The sequence below is a fragment of the Sabethes cyaneus genome, chromosome 2 (genome assembly GCF_943734655.1).
Source record: "Sabethes cyaneus chromosome 2, idSabCyanKW18_F2, whole genome shotgun sequence".
NCBI lineage: Eukaryota > Metazoa > Arthropoda > Insecta > Diptera > Culicidae > Sabethes > Sabethes cyaneus.
The window spans coordinates 107649031-107666565 of record NC_071354.1 but is presented as its reverse complement, the minus strand read 5'-3'; the positions used below and the strand labels follow the sequence as shown (position 1 = coordinate 107666565).

General features: G+C 36.5%; 2 protein-coding genes across 5 annotated transcripts in view; one reads left to right on the top strand and one right to left on the bottom strand.

Moving 5' to 3' along the window:
- LOC128738535 (anoctamin-1) overlaps positions 1-5483 on the bottom strand; it is a 48953-nt gene extending 43470 nt beyond the window's left edge. For all 4 annotated transcript variants that reach the window (XM_053833747.1, XM_053833748.1, XM_053833750.1 and 1 more), the window contains exons 1-3: positions 5389-5483; positions 1184-1367; positions 762-1125 (exon numbers count right to left, since the gene is read on the bottom strand). In XM_053833747.1, coding sequence (XP_053689722.1) covers positions 762-1125; positions 1184-1367; positions 5389-5392 — 552 coding nt within the window. In that variant the 5' untranslated portion in view covers positions 5393-5483. The remainder of the gene's footprint in view (positions 1-761; positions 1126-1183; positions 1368-5388) is intronic.
- A 3119-nt stretch (positions 5484-8602) lies between these two features.
- LOC128734797 (4'-phosphopantetheine phosphatase) lies at positions 8603-11024 on the top strand. Its single transcript, XM_053829148.1, has 5 exons — positions 8603-8935; positions 9197-9402; positions 10114-10256; positions 10312-10600; positions 10763-11024. The coding sequence occupies exons 1-5, from the start codon at positions 8688-8690 to the stop codon at positions 10948-10950; spliced, it is 1074 nt and encodes a 357-aa protein (XP_053685123.1). The 5' UTR covers positions 8603-8687; the 3' UTR covers positions 10951-11024.
- The last annotated feature ends 6511 nt before the right edge of the window (positions 11025-17535 follow it).

Below are 17535 nucleotides of genomic sequence, written 5' to 3'. Positions count from 1 at the left end.
AGTGATGTCCGTTAATCGGTCGATTAATTCAACTAATCGAATAGTTATAAAAATATTCGAATAATTTTTAATCGAATACTGTCAGTAGGCACGAGTAGTTGAATTAATCGAATAGTTCAAAGGAAATAATATGAATGCGAAAAATCGCTGAATAATGGCCGCTAATCGTTCGATTAATCGAATTAATGAAAAAAATATGCGAATATTTCTATTCGAATACAACCGGCATGAATAGTTGAATTAATCGATTAGTGCAGACAACGCACGCCGATTAATCGGTAATTGAAGTAATCGAATAATTGAAAATTTCGGACATCACTGCCCATCGCACGCATCCGTTAAGCGCAATTCTCAGTCGCTCTAAGGCAGCAGCAGAGGCATTAGATGTTAGTTCTAAGCCATACGTGAGATGAGGCAGTAGTAGCGACTTGAAGAGTTTAATTTTCACTGGAACTGGTAGCAATTTGGTTGTAAGCCTTAGGGAACGCAGGACACCATAAATCTTAAAGCATTGTGTATTAATGTGGCTATCCCATTCTAGGTTTTGTTGGAAAATGATTCCTAGATTAGAAACTTTTTCAACATAATCTAGAACTTGATTATCAAGAAAAAGAATAGGTAACGATGTAGGTAACTGGCCCATGGTGATGTACATTGTTGTCAGTGGTATAATACAATGGCGTCATAAATCACTTGACGATCAACATTTTGATTGTATATTTTTTTTATAATGGACAGAACATCTTAAATACCCAACTTACCTTAATAAAATGGATTTCATTTTCAATCGTTTCACGTTCTAGCTCTAATCCATCTCTAACTAAATTTTCTTCGAAAACTAGTCTTTTTTTCTGTCGAGGTACCTCCAAATGTAACTGCTCTTCTGGAACATCTTTCCAAACCAGAACAAAATCTACAGATCTTAGCCCATCCGTAAAATAAAGCGTATTATTAACGGAAGGCGTTTCTTCATAGGGATTACATGGACACTCGTTACTGTTGTCGAGTGTTGGCGGTTGAGAGATTATTTTCGTATTATTATCAGTCTTTGTAGTTGAGAATAAAATTGTTTCGTTGTCATTTTCGGAAATTGCTGCCGAGCTTATGGACTTGCTGTCATCAGACCTTTCAAAATATAAGAAAAATTAATAATAGCAAGAGCTAATCATATATATTACTGTACCTGATAGTATTCATTGCCGTAACATCTCCTTCATAAAGACTAGCTACTGACATGGCTCTAAAATCGTCGTTAGTTTTGCCACTTTTCAATCCAACGTTATTATCAATCGTGTGTAAAAACTTTGCATCTTCGTTGTAGAAACAATATAAGTTTTCTGCTTTACTAGGAGTAGTAGATAGTGCAGCTGAAATAACGGCAAAGACAAATGTGTCAGATTAACTATCGTATTGAGTTCAATTTCAATTTGTATTAAACTGCAAGGAAACAATTCTCAGGGGACAAATTGGGAAAGGGCACTTGTTTGAAGCTATCTCTAAGGGAGAGCCAGTGATCAATTTCATAGGGTGAATATCAACCTAGTTAATAACATATGATAAAAACCAGCGTGCCATTTTCCCCATCTAATTGCTTTCTGGAACCAGCTGCCATGTGAGCTTCAAACAAATCGAAAATAGGGTTTGAGAAGCCGTGTTTAGAGCATTTCAATTAAGGTAATTTATTTTGTTAATTTGTTTTTCTGTTTAATGTTTGTAATAACACTTTATCTGATAGAATCGTGAAGTCTTAAGTTTTTTACGAGTAAATAAACTAAACTAAAGTAAACCTAAAGGTATTATTATGCAATAATGTATAACCTTCGATTTACTTAACGATTGACTCATCTGAATTAGTATTTAAAAGGATTCAGATTTGGACGAAAATTGTTAAGGGGACATAAACGACTAAAACTATTGAAAATTTCATTATTTTTTATTTCAGATTTTGATTCTGCAGTCTTTTCCGTTTTTTTTTTGAAAATTAGTATTGTAATGATCCGATCCCGGGAAGTGGCCGAAAAACGATCATACGCATAAGCCTTCCAGTGCGGCGTGGAACAATCTCGACAGAATAAAACGCCGCTCCTGAAAAACCACGATTTTCAAACTTTATGTAGGTAAATTTTTCTCAGAAACTACACAACGTATTGAAACAAACCTTTGTTTGTTTTGTTGGTAGGAGCTTGGCAAAGACTTTTATAACTTTTGAGCTTTGTAAACGAAATACAGCTTGAGAAAAACAAAAAAGAAGAAGAAAAGATTACTGAAAAAATAAAATTTTGCCTTCTTTTTCTGGTTGTGTTTCGTTTACAAAGCTCAAAAGTTATAAAAGTCTTTGTCAAGCTACTACCAACAAAAAAAAAAGTTTGTTCCAATACGTTGTGTAGTTTCTGAGAAAAAGGTACATAAAGTTTGAAAATCGTGATTTTTCCAGGGGTGTGAAATTGTCAAACTTTAAATGAATAAACCTTTAAGTTGGCACTAGAACCAAAAGTACCAAAACCAATGAGTGGGACATGTACAATGTATGTAGTTTGACAGCCACACCACCCCGCTGGATTTTTCGGGAGCGGCGTTTTATTCCGTCGAGGTTGTTCCACGCCGCACTGGAATGCTTATGTATATGATCATTTTTCGGCCACTTCCCGTGGTCGGATCATTACAAAATTAGTATCAAAATAAGCGGATAAGACTGCAAAATCAAATCTGAAATAAAAAAATATAACGAAATTTTCAAATTTTAGTCGTTTATGCCCCCTTAACTAATTAAAGTTATTACGTTGAGAAAATTGTTATTTACTGACCAATTCTGTTTGTGCACCTTGTGCCAATGCTATACTAAGGACAATAATTTGCAATATGCAATATTCTGTTATGACCCATTAAATTCTTCTAAGAAAAAGTTTTCTTTGTACGTTTGATTACCTTATATCTCAGCGTTGTACTTTTTATGCATTTGTGTTTATGTAAAATATTTTCGTTAAGCTATCTGGTGATTTTTACAGCATTGTTCAATAATTGTAAAATTTAGCTATTATATCTTTTAAATGTTCAATTTTGATGACATAGGAAACAGCAGCAAACAATAGGCATGACTGAAATGTCTACATTAACGGTTTACTTACTAATTTCGAATGCGAGAGCTATAGAATCGAATTTTAAATGTTTTATAACCTTTTTTTGTTGCAACCATGATGCTCGAGTTTTGCAAATACTGAAATTGACTACCTAAAAACCAAACTAGTGCCTTTGTAATTTGTAATTTGTAATTTGTTTGTTTATTTCTTACGGTAGCCTGTTAGTTTGAAACTTTTGTATCAGGTCAAGGAAAATACATCAAGGAAAATAGGTACAATGTGACTAAATAGAACATACAAATTAGATAAATATTATTCTTAATAAGTAAGCACTAACATTAAACAATTAAACTAGTCTTTTTGTACAGTTTTTGAAGGCAGACAGAGTTGGCTTTAATTTAGCGTCTATTGGGAGACCATTCCAGCACGTGGCTCCGTATATGAGTACGCTTTTTCCACTGCTTGTTGTATGCCTGGGAATGATGAGACATCGCGTTCGTTGTTGCTGCCCGGGTTGCAGATGCTGTTGAATATAGCCAGGTTGGTTACCGTAGTAGGCCTGTCGTATGAAGCAACAGATTCTAAGTCGATAGTTAGAAGGTAAATCGACTCCGAGGATAGAATTTCGAACAGCTGCGGTTGTGTCTCGTCGCCGCAGCTTGTAGACAAATCGTACAGCTGATTTGAAACATCGTTGCAATTGATCTTTTAGGGTTGCTGACAGTCCAGGATAGTATACAATATCGCCATACGTGAAGATGGGCATTACCACCGCTCTCACCAGCTTACATCGTGTCTGCAGTGAAAGCACCGCGGAAAAACGGCGAAACGTGCGTAGAACGTTGTAGGTTTTCATGACGACGTCGTTCACTTGATGAGCCCAAGTCAAACTCCGATCTAGTTTAAGTCCAAGGTTCGTTACTTCATTAGAGAGTTGCACTATTTCACCACAAAAACTAATGCTGGTTTGTGGTAGTATTGGCCCAGTCTTACTGAAGATGATGGCTTGAGTTTTCTTTGGATTAGGGGCCAACCGGTTTGCATCGGCCCAGTGCACAATGGCTTCGAGGTCTGTGTTGATGGCTCGTACAAGTCTGTCCACATCAGAGGCTGGACCAGAAAAATAGACCTGTAAATCATCAGCGTATAGATGGTAGCTGCATTTTAACGTCGATGGCAGGCTGTTTATGTACAAGCTAAAAAGAATCGCGCTCAGACAAGACCCCTGGGGAGTTCCATCGTGAACATCTCGCTCCTCTGATAGGATTCCACCCAGGCGGACCGATTGCTTTCTGCGTTCCAAGAATGAAGCCACCAGATCGCATGCTGCATCCGAGAAAAGGAACTCGTTGTGAAGTTTAGTCCCAAGGATCTGATGATCTACGCAGTTAAATGCGAGAGAAAAATCAACAAGGACCATGACTGTGCAAGTGTGGTTGTCGAGGTTGGAATATACATCATGTACTACTTTGGCAAGAGCAGTAGTAGTACTGTATGATTTTCGATAGCCCGATTGATGTTTCGCCAGCAGAGGAAAAGGCACGTGTGGATTATCCAGGTACTCCGTGATTTGTGAGAGAAGGATTTTTTCTAGCACTTTCGACATGGCAGGTAGTACACTAATTGGCCGAAAGTCTTTTGGCTGGGTTGGGTTGGATTGTTTGGGGATGGGGGTGATGATAGCTTTTTTCCAGTTGGAGGGGAAGGATTTAGATTCAATTATAAAGTTGAACAGGTGGGACAGGTGTGGAAGGATAAATGGACATAATAATTTAATGAAGGAAATAGGAATTTCATCCGAGCCAGTTGCATTCGTTTGGATTGCAAATATTTCACGACATATTTCGTTAGTGTTTGTGCGACGGAAGTTGAATTCGGTTGCACCTCGATCAATCATTGAGCGGTGGAGGGGTGCAAACGGTGTTCTGCCTTGGTTTGCGCCCTGCACCTGGCGATGTCCTATTTAATTAAAAAAAAGTGCCGCTTTCATATCATCTTAACCCTCTCTGTCCCAGGGTATTTGGGTGATTTCCAACTTTTCGTCATCTAAAAATTACTAATAAACAATTCGTAAAGCAAAACTATTCAGCTTATACGACAATGTTTTTACTACGTTCTAAGATAGAAACAGCCATATTTAGAAGTCTTTTAATGTTATCGGCTGTTTTGGGTGTCGCAAGTCATGGATCACCTGTGCTACCATGGGACAGAGCGGGTTAACCGGGGTTAAGAGCTGTACTACATAGGTAGGTATATGATGTATTTTCTCTATTTGTATATTTCCTTACAAAATAAATTCCACATTACTCACCCATGAGGACAGCAAGAAGATCAAAGCGATTGTGCTCTTATTTTTCACGATTTAAACATGGTGCAGTCATCTCATTAGAAAATCAGAATACACAAAATAAAATAATTGTCTGATATGACACTTTATTGTTATTATAAAATCAGGGGCTTGCGATGGGTGCCATGTTTTTGTTGCCAACATCTCAGCACATCTCGACAAAGGTTGGCAGCAAATCTACCTGTCAGACGGGCGCTATTTCTTGCATTTTTTGAAATAGCGCCCTTCGTTAAGTGGACTGTCAAACACCGTTCGTTAAGATACGGATAGCACCCCGCTGTATAAAATTGAAGTATGATCAATCGTTGATCGCACCGTGCGCGCACCTACCTTTTTGAAACGTTTCACTCTTTTGAAATATTTCACGTTCCAAGGAATCAAATAAACACTGAAAAAACTTTTCGTATAGTTTCTATGTGTTTCACACATAGATTTTTTCCATGTGCCCAGTAAATGAACTTTATGTGCCAAACAGTTACCTTTTATGTGTTTTTAAAATTTACCTTTAAAATTTGCACATACTATTCATGTGCATATAATTTTCATGTGTACTTCTGGGCGGATTGTGTTTATATGTGGCACATAATAATCATAAGGATTTTCATATGGAAATTTTCCATTAGATATGTGCGGATTATTTTGAGTGAAGAATCCTGAAAATAGAGTGACTATATACAGAGTGGCGACAAGTCATACCAAATGTATGCAATGCGGTTTTTTCAAGGTTTTTCTTTCTCTTTCCTGCATACGCGTTGGATAGGTGGTCTGCTCGATTGGAAGGACACTGACAGATTATTATTGCGCTCTTCGCTCTCAATTGGACTGCACAGTTATAAAGTGCAACCTTCAAAACTGTGAAAAGTGTGCTTCTGATAATATCGCTAGTAATCTTATATCGATAATACCATCAAACTTTATCGTCACGGAAGAATATCGAAAATTGGAGGGTTTAAAGTGAAATCTTCTTCTTGGCTTGTTATTATTTTAACATTTTTGTTCTATTTCTTAGGTATTTTTGCTTATACTGTCATATTATCGTTATTAATTATTAAGGATAAGAAAACTTTATCAATAATCGTTACAGATTTTGATCGACATTTCCCATCATTACAACTCTCCCATCTGAGCTGACATTTGATTTAGCAGTGGCGCCAATACCAGTTGTAGGAAAAGCAAATAGTATTTAATTTTTCATTTATTTCATATATGCTGCATATTTGTTCAAGTTATGAATTATGCGTGGAATTATGTATTTAGAAACTATTTTTATATTATTCTTAATGTCGATAACAACTCTACGTAAGCATTAGAATTCAAATAGGAATCAACCAAGATTCATGGTTTTTTCCCACGAAATATTGGCAACTTTTCTCACCTACAAAATGTGTGACTGAACAAATGTGTTCAAAATCCAACTTTCAATTCGCTATGTAAGCACAAATCGATCTCTTGTACTCTCATGGAACTGCCATATGGAAAGTTTGTGAAGATTTGGTGCAAAGTTTTGTCTATCCTTTTCACTCTTTAACAAACCTGTGCACAGACTTCACAAATAGAACAAACTTGGGAAGGTGGCAGCACCGTTTCGCGCACATAGCGAATGCAAAGAGCAATATCATTCCAATTTTGACATTGTCGCCACTCTGTATATAGTCACTCTACCTGAAAAATATTGTACCTTGCAGCTAGAGTGACTATATACAGAGTGGCGCCAAGTCATCCCAAATGTATGCATTGCGGTTTATCCTAGGTTTTTCTTTCTCTTTCCTGCATACGCGTTGGATAGGTTGTCTGCTCGATTGGAATGACACTGACAGATAATTATCATTCCAATTTTGACATTGTCACCACTCTGTATATAGTCACTCTACTTGCAGCAATTTTACGAGTCCTGCGCAAATTCGTCTTTTAATAATAACGATCCTGTACTTACACCTTAATTTCATGTGAATTGCAACAGGATATGATCTGATGGTAAAACACGTGAATTTGCAATGCAAAAGAAGTGACTACCATGTTGATTGAAGGTTTGTTGGAGAAACATGGTAATTTAACGTGTTTTCCATATGAAATATTTCATTTCACGTTAAATCGAAGGGAAACGCTTTTGATACCCGAATGATTGACATATGAAACAAGATTATCAATATTTGCACGTTGAAATTCATGTGTAAGATCTTTTGGTAACGCCGTGTCTATTTTTATCAGTGTACACTAGAGGTCAAACCAACGATCGGAAATTTTAGTCGGGGGAGCGGAATTCTAAATAGAATTAACAAAATGGCGAATGTCGCAAATGTAAACAAAACGGGTGAGAGTTATTTTTTGCTGAGCCAGCACAAGAAAATCAACCCTCACTCGGTTTGTTTACGCTTGCGACATTCGCCCTTTTGTTAATTCTATCTTCAATTCAACTATGAAACAAGATTATCAATATTGGTAACGCCGTGTCTATTTGTATCAGTGTGTAGTCGGGGCACCCCATCGGCAGGCAACCACCCGCTTACGAAAAAGTCGGATGCCTGGCAGAAATCGAACAGAACCCGCTTACGAAAAAGTCGGATGCCTGGCAGAAATCGAACAGAAACAGTCTTCATTTTTCGCCCGATTCTCTTTATGTCAAATGTGACACTTTGAGGCAGGAGAAAAGTGGTTCATCAGGTTTGCAGTTTCGAGCAAAAGGTAAGAGAATAATATGAAACATGACAAAGCAGGTATAATTTAATTGTTAACCTGTTTATTGCACGCTTCTTGCTGCTACAATCCGCTGCTGCTACCCTCCAAAAAAGGAGGGAAAGCTGAATCGGTACAAAACTGGATTTTATTCGAAACCTCTGGCAGAAATCGAACAGAAATCCGGCAGAAAAACGGTAAGGCGAAATTTCTGCCTGAATCTGCTTGTTTTCACGGGTGACGGCGGCCGGAAATCCGGCAAAAGTTTTTCGCTGCCAGATTTTTGTTCGATTTCTGCCGGACGCGCCAAAGCGGGCATCCCCTGCTGCGTTGTGTACTATTTGAGCGGCACCTTGATGGTATTCGCGATCCGCAAATTGAAATCGCCCAATAGTGGCCAAACTGCGTTCTTGGCAACTTTGCTCATATGCAATTGGCGAATTGTCGTATACGTCAATTTTCTTCAGTCGTTCTCGTTCGTTTTACTTCGTTTATCCGAAATTGAAATTAAAGTTTATTGTTTAATACTGCTTTAAATTCATAATTTATCGCGATAATCAGCCGTATAACAGTATCTAAACTTAATCGTTATGTCTTGGCCCGGACGGTTTCATTTACTTGAAGACTATGACGGCTACAACCCGGATACTTTAAACCTTTCTGAGGACTCCGAGGCTAAAGATTATTGGTTTCAGTGTTTTATCCAACTTGTATGGAAATTTGAACAACAAGCAGCTAAAAGTCAGAGTTCTGATCCCACCGCGGTTGATCGGGCAGCGCAGTTTCGAAAATATTATTTAGAACAACTTGAACAATTGAAACAAGAGGATTGCAGTTCGTAAGTTCGTGAGTTTGTTTGGTATAATTTTCTTAAAGGACTGTTTAGCTTATGCAGACATTCATTAAGAAATTCGACAAAAACTACGTTCCGATAATGAACAAAACTTTAAAATTATATAACAATTAAAATATTTAAGTCATTTGAAATCTAATAGGTTGTTCATTACAATGACAAAAGAAAACTTCACAATAAAATAACAAAAAATAGAGTGGTTCTAGTTTATGTTCTAACTTTATGTGTTTGATTGTTTGTTTGCAGGAGCCAAGAGCCATTGGCCATCAGAAATTTACTAGAGTTGAACGAGGCATCTCTAAGATTATATGGCTTTGACGATCCGTGGAAAGAACAGAAACGTCTAGAGAATGAAGCTTCCATCAAAAAGCTTAGTTTACGTCTTCAACGGTTAGATCAGTTGGAGGATACAATAGCTAGATGGACAGAAATAATAAAAGGCGTGTTGGCAGGTGGGTTCGTTGTTTGTTTATGTCTTATCGTTTTACTACGTTTTTATTTAGATAAGGCAATTTGCTGAAATGATGTAAAATAAAATGTAAAATGTCGTAAATCTGTAATCTCAGTCATTTCTAAAAAGCTAATTCATATTAACTGGGTTATTAATGTCTGGAATAGTAGATCTTTATAAGTTTTCTTTTTCTATTACTCTGTTATTGTTACTACGGTAAAAAAGGCGATTTGTATGCAAAAATGACATTGATATTTGAAAAGACAAGCAAATGAAATGTAAATGGTATTAGATTAGTTAGATTAGATTAGTTAGATAGTTATAAACTACGAGCCTGCTGCTTTCTACGTCGCGGCTACCTACGTGACCTACCTAGTTACCTGCTTCAGCCTTTTCAACCATGGATAAACGACCGGGCAAGGTCACTTGTCCTCCCACATCACTCAACTTCCAGCGGAAGGAGCGTGCTCATAAGCGGGGCTGCGGTGTGGAATAGCATACCTTTGGCCGTTAGGCAATTACCATCCTTAGCTTTATTTAAAAAACACTTCAATTAGAGATAATATTTTTCTACTATTTTAAAATTTTAATCTGTAACTGAATATTTGTTTACCCACTTGATGTTTTATAAATGTGCTTTCCTTGACCTGAGTAAAAGCAATGTAGCTGACAGGTTTTCGTCAAATTATTGATAATAAATTATAAATTATAGGTAACATGTTTGATTGGGGGGCACAAGCCGTCTCTCAAATATTGGAAACTGATAAAAACTTTGGTTTAGATGAAGCCTTGCAGCGTATACAACAACGTCCCTGGTTAATTGATTGTCTGGATCAATGGCTCGATAGACTGCAGGTATACTATTTATAACACTTAATATTGTGAATTTCCCGAGCTTATTATTTTTCAGGGTCCTCCACACAAATGTGTCACAATTTTCACAGATAATTCAGGAATTGATATAGTACTTGGTATAATACCCTTGGCTAGAGAGCTTCTGTTGCGTCAAACCAAGGTGCTACTATGTGCAAATAATAAACCAGCACTAAATGATATCACGTATGATGAGTTAAAGGAAGTTGTAGCCAAATGTTGCACAGAATGTAAAATTATTCGTGATGCATATGAAACTGGAATGCTAAAAATTTTGGGAAACGAACAGAATGGTCCATGCCTGGATTTTCGTCTTATTACAAATGGTATGTAGCGATATTTGGGAGGCAGTTTAATTTTCACTATTTTTGGGACAATCCGAACGTGATTAAAATTCTAGTCGATATGTTGTTCAGAATTGCGTCTCTAGAGAAATATGTGTAAATTGCACAGAGTCTTGCGTGTCTTAATTTCAATTGTCTTTGCAGAATTGTGTGGTGCAATAATAGAGTGCGATTTACTTATTATAATTGGAATGGCAAGAGCGCTTCACACTAACCTAAATGCCAAGTTTACTTGTGAAACTCTGAAACTTGCAGTTGTTAAGAATGAGTGGCTAGCAAAGCGACTTGGAGGAAACACGTTTTCTGTTATTTGTAAATATGAAAATGTTTGATATTATATGTAACAAAAATATATACGGATACTTTGATAAAAAAAATGTTTTTATTACTTTCTATGCAGCTTTAATGTAACCTGTAACATCAACAGAAATAAAACATTAATGTTTTTGTTAATAGATTCAAAACGATTTGAGCAAAAAACATAGTTCATTTGATCCAACCGTTCATTTTAAAATTATCACAATACGTATTTACACAAAACATGACCAATGTGATTGCATTCTACGATTCTATACAACAGGTACTACCAGATAATTTGTTTTCTTTATCCGAAAGTTATTTTTTAACTCATTCATACCGAATAAAGGTAAATTTAGATATACGTATGTTTATTAGCCTTCATTAGTCAATTTTTAATGAAAACGATGCGCCACAAGAGCAACCCTTTTCTGCTTTAGGATTTCCAACAATTCTAAACCCTGATCTTATCAACTCTGTATGGAAATCAATTGTCGACCCATCCACATATTCCAGTGAAGTTTTGTCGATTACTACGCGTGCTTCATTTGCTCCGTAAATGAGATCGTCAGATTCTAGTTTGTCATCGACTTGAAACTTGTATTGAAATCCAGAGCAACCTCCGCCTTCGACAACAACTCTCAAAAAAGAATCGTTATCGCAAATCTCTGAAAGACGTTTTATGCAAGAATCGCTAAGTTTCAGCCCATTTTGTGCTGTTGAAAAATTTATCGTTCGCGAAAGTATACGCTGACTGAAAAACAAATACTGTTAAGACAGTTAAATTGTATGTTAAAATATCTACCTTAGTTTAGAATGCTGTATAAAACGTAATGCCGAAGCCATTCAATCAACCAAGAATTGGATATAGCATAAGATTGATACAAATTTTTTATATCGTAATATATAAACGACAGATGTTTAAAAAACTTTTAAATTAGAAAATTACGTAAACACAACTTTTTTGACACAATTTTTGTTATCATTTTCGGATCTTACACGCTCATAAAGTTTAATGCACGGATCAGTGAAATTAATGTAAAAAGGAGTTGCATTCGAAGCAAAAATCTAGATAAAAACAACAAAAGGGCGATTGTCACAAATGTACACCCCATCGGCAGGCAACCATGCTTTTGCAGCCAACATCTCACAACGGAGTGGCACGCTTATCCAGCTTTTTACGCCTTTTACGCGCTATAATGGCGGACGCTATAAATTGTGTTCGAAATATGCAAACAATCTTTTTGACAACTCTGCATCCATCAAAACTGGGCACTCTTCTCCTGTACGGCAGTGTTACTCTTTCTTTCGTTTACGCAAAAGAAGGAGAGCAATAGTTTTGTTTACATTTCGCACATTTTTGCTTTCCCTCTTTGGCGTAAACGAAAGAAAGAGCACGGTAGTGTTGCAAGAGAAGAGTGCCAGATTTGATGTATGCAGAGTTGTCAAAAAGATTGTTCGCATATTACGAACACAATTTATAGCGTCCGACATTATCCAGCTTTTTACGCGCTATAATGGTGGACGCTATAAATTGTGTTCGTAATATGCGAACAATCTTTTTGACAACTCTGCATACATCAAATCTGGCACTCTTCTCTTGCAACACTGCCGTGCTCTTTCTTTCGTTTACGCCAAAGAAGGCGAGCAAAAATGTGCGAAATGTAAACAAAACTATTGCTCTCCTTCTTTTGCGTAAACGAAAGAAAGAGCAACACTGCTGTACAGGAGAAGAGTGCCCAGTTTTGATGGATGCAGAGTTGTCAAAAAGATTGTTTGCATATTACGAACACAATTTATAGCGTCCGCCATTATAGCGCGTAAAAAGCTGGATAGGATTTCAGCGTAACGAACATGTATTTTCATTCCGCTTGCACCAAAACTGGATAAACTGTTGTCGTATTATCGCTCATTCTACAGAAAAACATTATATGATGTATAATATGTATTGTCAATTTCCCACCCTTTCGTACGCGATGAATTATAACCGTCGCGGGCGAAACCGTCGCCAGAATCATCGCGGGGGCAAATATCGTCTATTTTATCAAGTAAATCAATAGCTTACGTGCTAGACAAGCATAATATATACTTAGAACTTACATACAGCCAAGCAGATTCTTCCTGCGACGATTTCAAGCTATCAAAAAAGTGAGCAGCGCGTTTTGTTACCAAAGAAACGGGCAATATATTACAAAGCCGCAAGAATATTTAGCAAATTGTACTAAACTGCATAAATAATCTTATAATGCCATCATTTGGTACAGCCAGTAACAAGTTTTGTTGCCCGATTTAACATTGCTTTAGGGTGAACAGGTCATTTTTCGGGTGCCAGTGCCAGTGATGTCGGTTACGCACCAAATATATGGGAGATGACAACCTTGCCATCCCGTTGACATCTCAGCGTGAACGAAAATGAAATAGCATTTCATCACTTCGTTTCACTCGAGTGCCAGCAGCTTGATTTGGGCCCGCTGCCAAATTTTAAGCCCATAAGGGCGACCTACTACATCCAACTTATTGAACTTTGTAACGTTTACTATTAATGCAATGGATAATGGAAATTATGTTGAAGCACTATATACCGACTTTAGTAAGGCATTTGGTAGAGTTGATATCCCTCTTTTACTTTTTAAATTATCTGAGATGGGCTTCCCAAGTAACAATTTCTGGCTGATCAAACGCTTTTATAGCTGATTTTATTCAACCTGTGACTGAATTATGGTTTAGGTTTAGAAATAAAAACCTTTTTTCAGCCCCTAAACATCTAAATCTGGTTTTTTTTTATTGGGGAAAATATTCGATTACATAAAATACTTAAGAGTAACTATCCCATATCATATTGTGTGTTCAATCACAAGTGGTGACTTTTCAACACTATTAGAATTGCAATATATATTATTATTCTGATTTCTTATGATTTGTTACGACAATTAAGATTATTTAGCAGTAGGGATTACAACCTAAATGTAAGGAAAAAAAATATAAATCTTAACCTAATATCTAACCTAGCTAACTTATGATCTATAAAGAGACCTAATCATAGCAATAGAGGATTGCAACGATTTTTGTCGGAAATTTGAAATAATTTTGTTTGACATAGTTTCTAGGGTTTCAACACCAGTAAGTCTATCTAAATCTGGTGATTTTATCAAGCTTCAGACTTGTTAAAAGCCGCTTTCGAAGCTGCGATGAAGCTTAATAGAGTTTTTTGCGCGCTTTTAAATAGCCAATTTGCGCAATGCTGTCAATTCTATTTTTAGAACGAGAAATAGTTTTGCAGCATGCTCTTCCAGCCGCTTGATCAACGAACCTTTAAAAAATCTATATTTAAATTTTAAAAAATGGAACGCATCATTTTTTTATTTTGCCGTGCACATTGTCGAGCGCGATATTTTTTTTAATTTCGAATAACTTTAATTCGTATAAGTAAGCTAACTAATTAAAAATGCATGTCTTTTTTTCCGGGAATTGAACCCGCCATCTTTTGATCCATAAGCACTCACCGTATGATCCGCCCCATTTGCATCTGCAGAACAGACAGTGAAAATATCTTTACACCTGAAGCCTAGCCCGCCTAGCGTGAAGCAGTCAATAATGTCGATAACTGACAAACTTTTGCTGTCAGCCGAATTGCGAAATTCTATGATCTGACAGTATGTGTGCTGTGAGCCGAAAGAAAACTTGGTAGAAGTTTATAAAGCCACTTTAACACCCTTAAGCAGCCTTCAAGTAGTTTGAAAGCTGCGAGTCTAATGAAAGCTCCCACTCTACACTTTAACACCTTTAAGCAGCCGTAAGACGGTTTGATGTTTATGGCTGTTTAGAAGCAGATTGTTTAGCAAAAAAAATCCGCTATTAAGCTTTTTTATCAGTTTTTGGGAGAGAACTGGTTTGAAAAACTTAAAGCAGCTTGCACATCGCTTATTTAAACACCATTTGAGCGCTTACTTTATGCAGCTTTGATCGCTTTAAACCAACCCGTAAACAGCCATTGCTCTTGCAATTGGGTATTTTAGCGGTATTTAAATTCTTACATATTATGATAATATATGTTGTCACTGTAAAGTCACATGAAGACTTTTTCAAATTTGACGAGTGAAAGTAATAAAAAAAGCATTTTTTTCATTTAAAAAATTTTTTTAGGATAGGACGATAGCTTATAAGTAAACCATTTTTCTTCTCAGCTCGCCTTAGACAACACAGTGGATAGATAAACTATGGTCATCAGCCGATACAGGTTTCATATGGGAGCTGTCAAAAGCTCGGTCAAAATGAAAAGCTCTATCAGAAAGATAGAAGAGAGGAAGAGAACTTCTGACATCATTTCAATCAATCGGTTTGGTTGATATCTGTCAAACAGCAAATCACTCTATTTTTGATTTTTATTAATTTTTTCATCAAATATTCACTTAATTGAAATAAAAAAAAAAGAACTGTTAGATTCAGAAAACGGCGGGCTATCAAATGAGGCAAAAAAAGCAACATTTTTGGGAAAATTAAAATACCCAATTCAGCTATCATTGTTACTTGGGTTCAATCATAAACTATTAAAATGGGTTCAATCATACTTGACTAAAAGAACACAAAAAGTGAAATTTGAAGGATGCTTATCATCAGTAGTGAATGTTACATCCGGTGTACCACAAGGATCCCACCTTGGCCCACTTCTGTTTAGTTTGTTTGTTAACGATGTAGAATATATTTTTATATTTTTTTTATAATATATTTTTAGAATCTATATTTTAAATCGTCTTTCTTAATGGTTTAATTTACATAGACGATATGAAACTGTTTTTAGAAATATGTAATTGGAACTGAATGTGAAGAAATGTAACTCTGTCTCATTCACAAGAAAGCGCGTTACTAGACAAGAGGAAATAACTATAAATCATAAAGTAGTGACAAGACACAAGCAAGTTAGAGACTTAGGCGTTATACTTGACTCTAAATTAACTTTTGCAGATCATTATAACAACATTATATATGGGTCATTCCACGTGAAATTTACAGTCAAAATTTTTTTTCTCTTCGGAATATTTCTTTTACGTTCTTTGTTCAAAAAAAATCGACACGTATTTTTGTATTTCGATGTTACTGTTGGAATTCGCAAGATATGATTTTTTAAAGTATTGTAATCCGAAAAAATCACTATTTTTTAAATACTGATTGTAAACATAGTTTGTAATATCAAAAAATGACTTTCTACCAGATGTGTTCACTGTTCCACAAGCTTTCAAAATTGGTATACCATACCTCCTCTCGATTGTTTTTCAATAGTTGAATAGTGCATTTTTATAAACAATTGCAATTTTTTCAAAGTTGGAACTTTTTTTTCTCGATTTTTTTTACTTTAAAATATTTGTTAATCTTTCTCGAAGAAGCATGCAAATTTTGGAAATGGAGAAATGAAAACTCAAGAAGCTATGAATTTTTATATCGAAGCGCGCACGTTAACGCAAACGAGCGGACGAACGCGTGTGCTTCAATGACACGTTACACTTAAAAGCATCAAAGGCGGCCTCGTCATGAAGCTGTCCGTGGGTTAGAACATCGATTGAGCACCACCGCCCGCTTCACATTAACACACGCGCTGAGACATAAAAATGCATAGCTTCTAGAGTTTTCATTTCTCCATTTCCAAATTTTGCATGCTTCTTCGAGAAAGATTAACAAATATTTTTGTAATTTTTGTAATTTATTTATTCATCTTCAACATATAGTTACACAGACTGTTTACTAAATTAATGCCTTAATTCTAACTTTGTAGGTAGCCTTACTAATGTTAAAATCAAATACACTTGACGTTTCGTTAAAAGCTCTACAGCATATTTCCCACGGTTCATTACGGCCATAGTTGGTACGGTGGGGACGATGCCATAGTAGAGTGTAGTTACGCTGTTGCCTGTGAGGGATATGTATACATATCAGGCTAAGAAGAGGGCTGCAGTCAATATCGCCGTTGATTAGTCCGAAAACAAACATTCGCTGAAGTAGTTTTCTCCTGGCTGACAATGTATCGATATCGATAAGCTTGCATCGTTCGACGTATGGAGGTAGATTCATTGTATCGTTCCGCGGGAGGACACGTAATGCGTATCTTACAAAGTTCTTTTGGATGGACTCAATTCTATTTGCATGCACAGCGTAATAGGGTGCCCATACAATAACCCCATACTCAACAACGCTCCGAACGAGTGTGCAGTATAGCGATTTCAGTGCATAGATGTCTTGAAAGTCATTAGTGTTCCTTTTCAAAAAACCGAGTGTTGCGTATGCTTTAGCAATACTCATGGAAACATGTGCCGTGAAGTTGACTTTGGTATCAATGACAACGCCCAAGTCCTTAGCCGTGTGGACACGGAGCAGGCTACTGTGTCCTAAGATATACTCGTAATGCAGGGGGTCGCGTAAGCGGTTAAATGATATAACCCAGCATTTTGATGCATTGATTTGCATACCGTTCAATGTACACCAGTATATAAGAGAACGAATATCTTCTTGGAGGACGCAGCAGTCAAGTGTGGTTTTGATTTCACGATATATCTTAGAATATAGCTTAGAATGAGCTTAGAAGAACGCAGTTTACTGCACAGATCATTGATGAAGAGAATAAAAATTAA

Excerpts from the sequence above, each read along its gene's own strand:
- LOC128734797 (XM_053829148.1), top strand. The coding sequence starts at position 8,688 with ATGTCTTGGCCCGGACGGTTTCATTTACTTGAAGACTATGACGGCTAC. Across the intron at positions 10,257-10,311 it reads AATGGCTCGATAGACTGCAG|GGTCCTCCACACAAATGTGT; the intron begins GTATACTATTTA and ends ATTATTTTTCAG. Across the intron at positions 10,601-10,762 it reads TTTTCGTCTTATTACAAATG|AATTGTGTGGTGCAATAATA; the intron begins GTATGTAGCGAT and ends TTGTCTTTGCAG.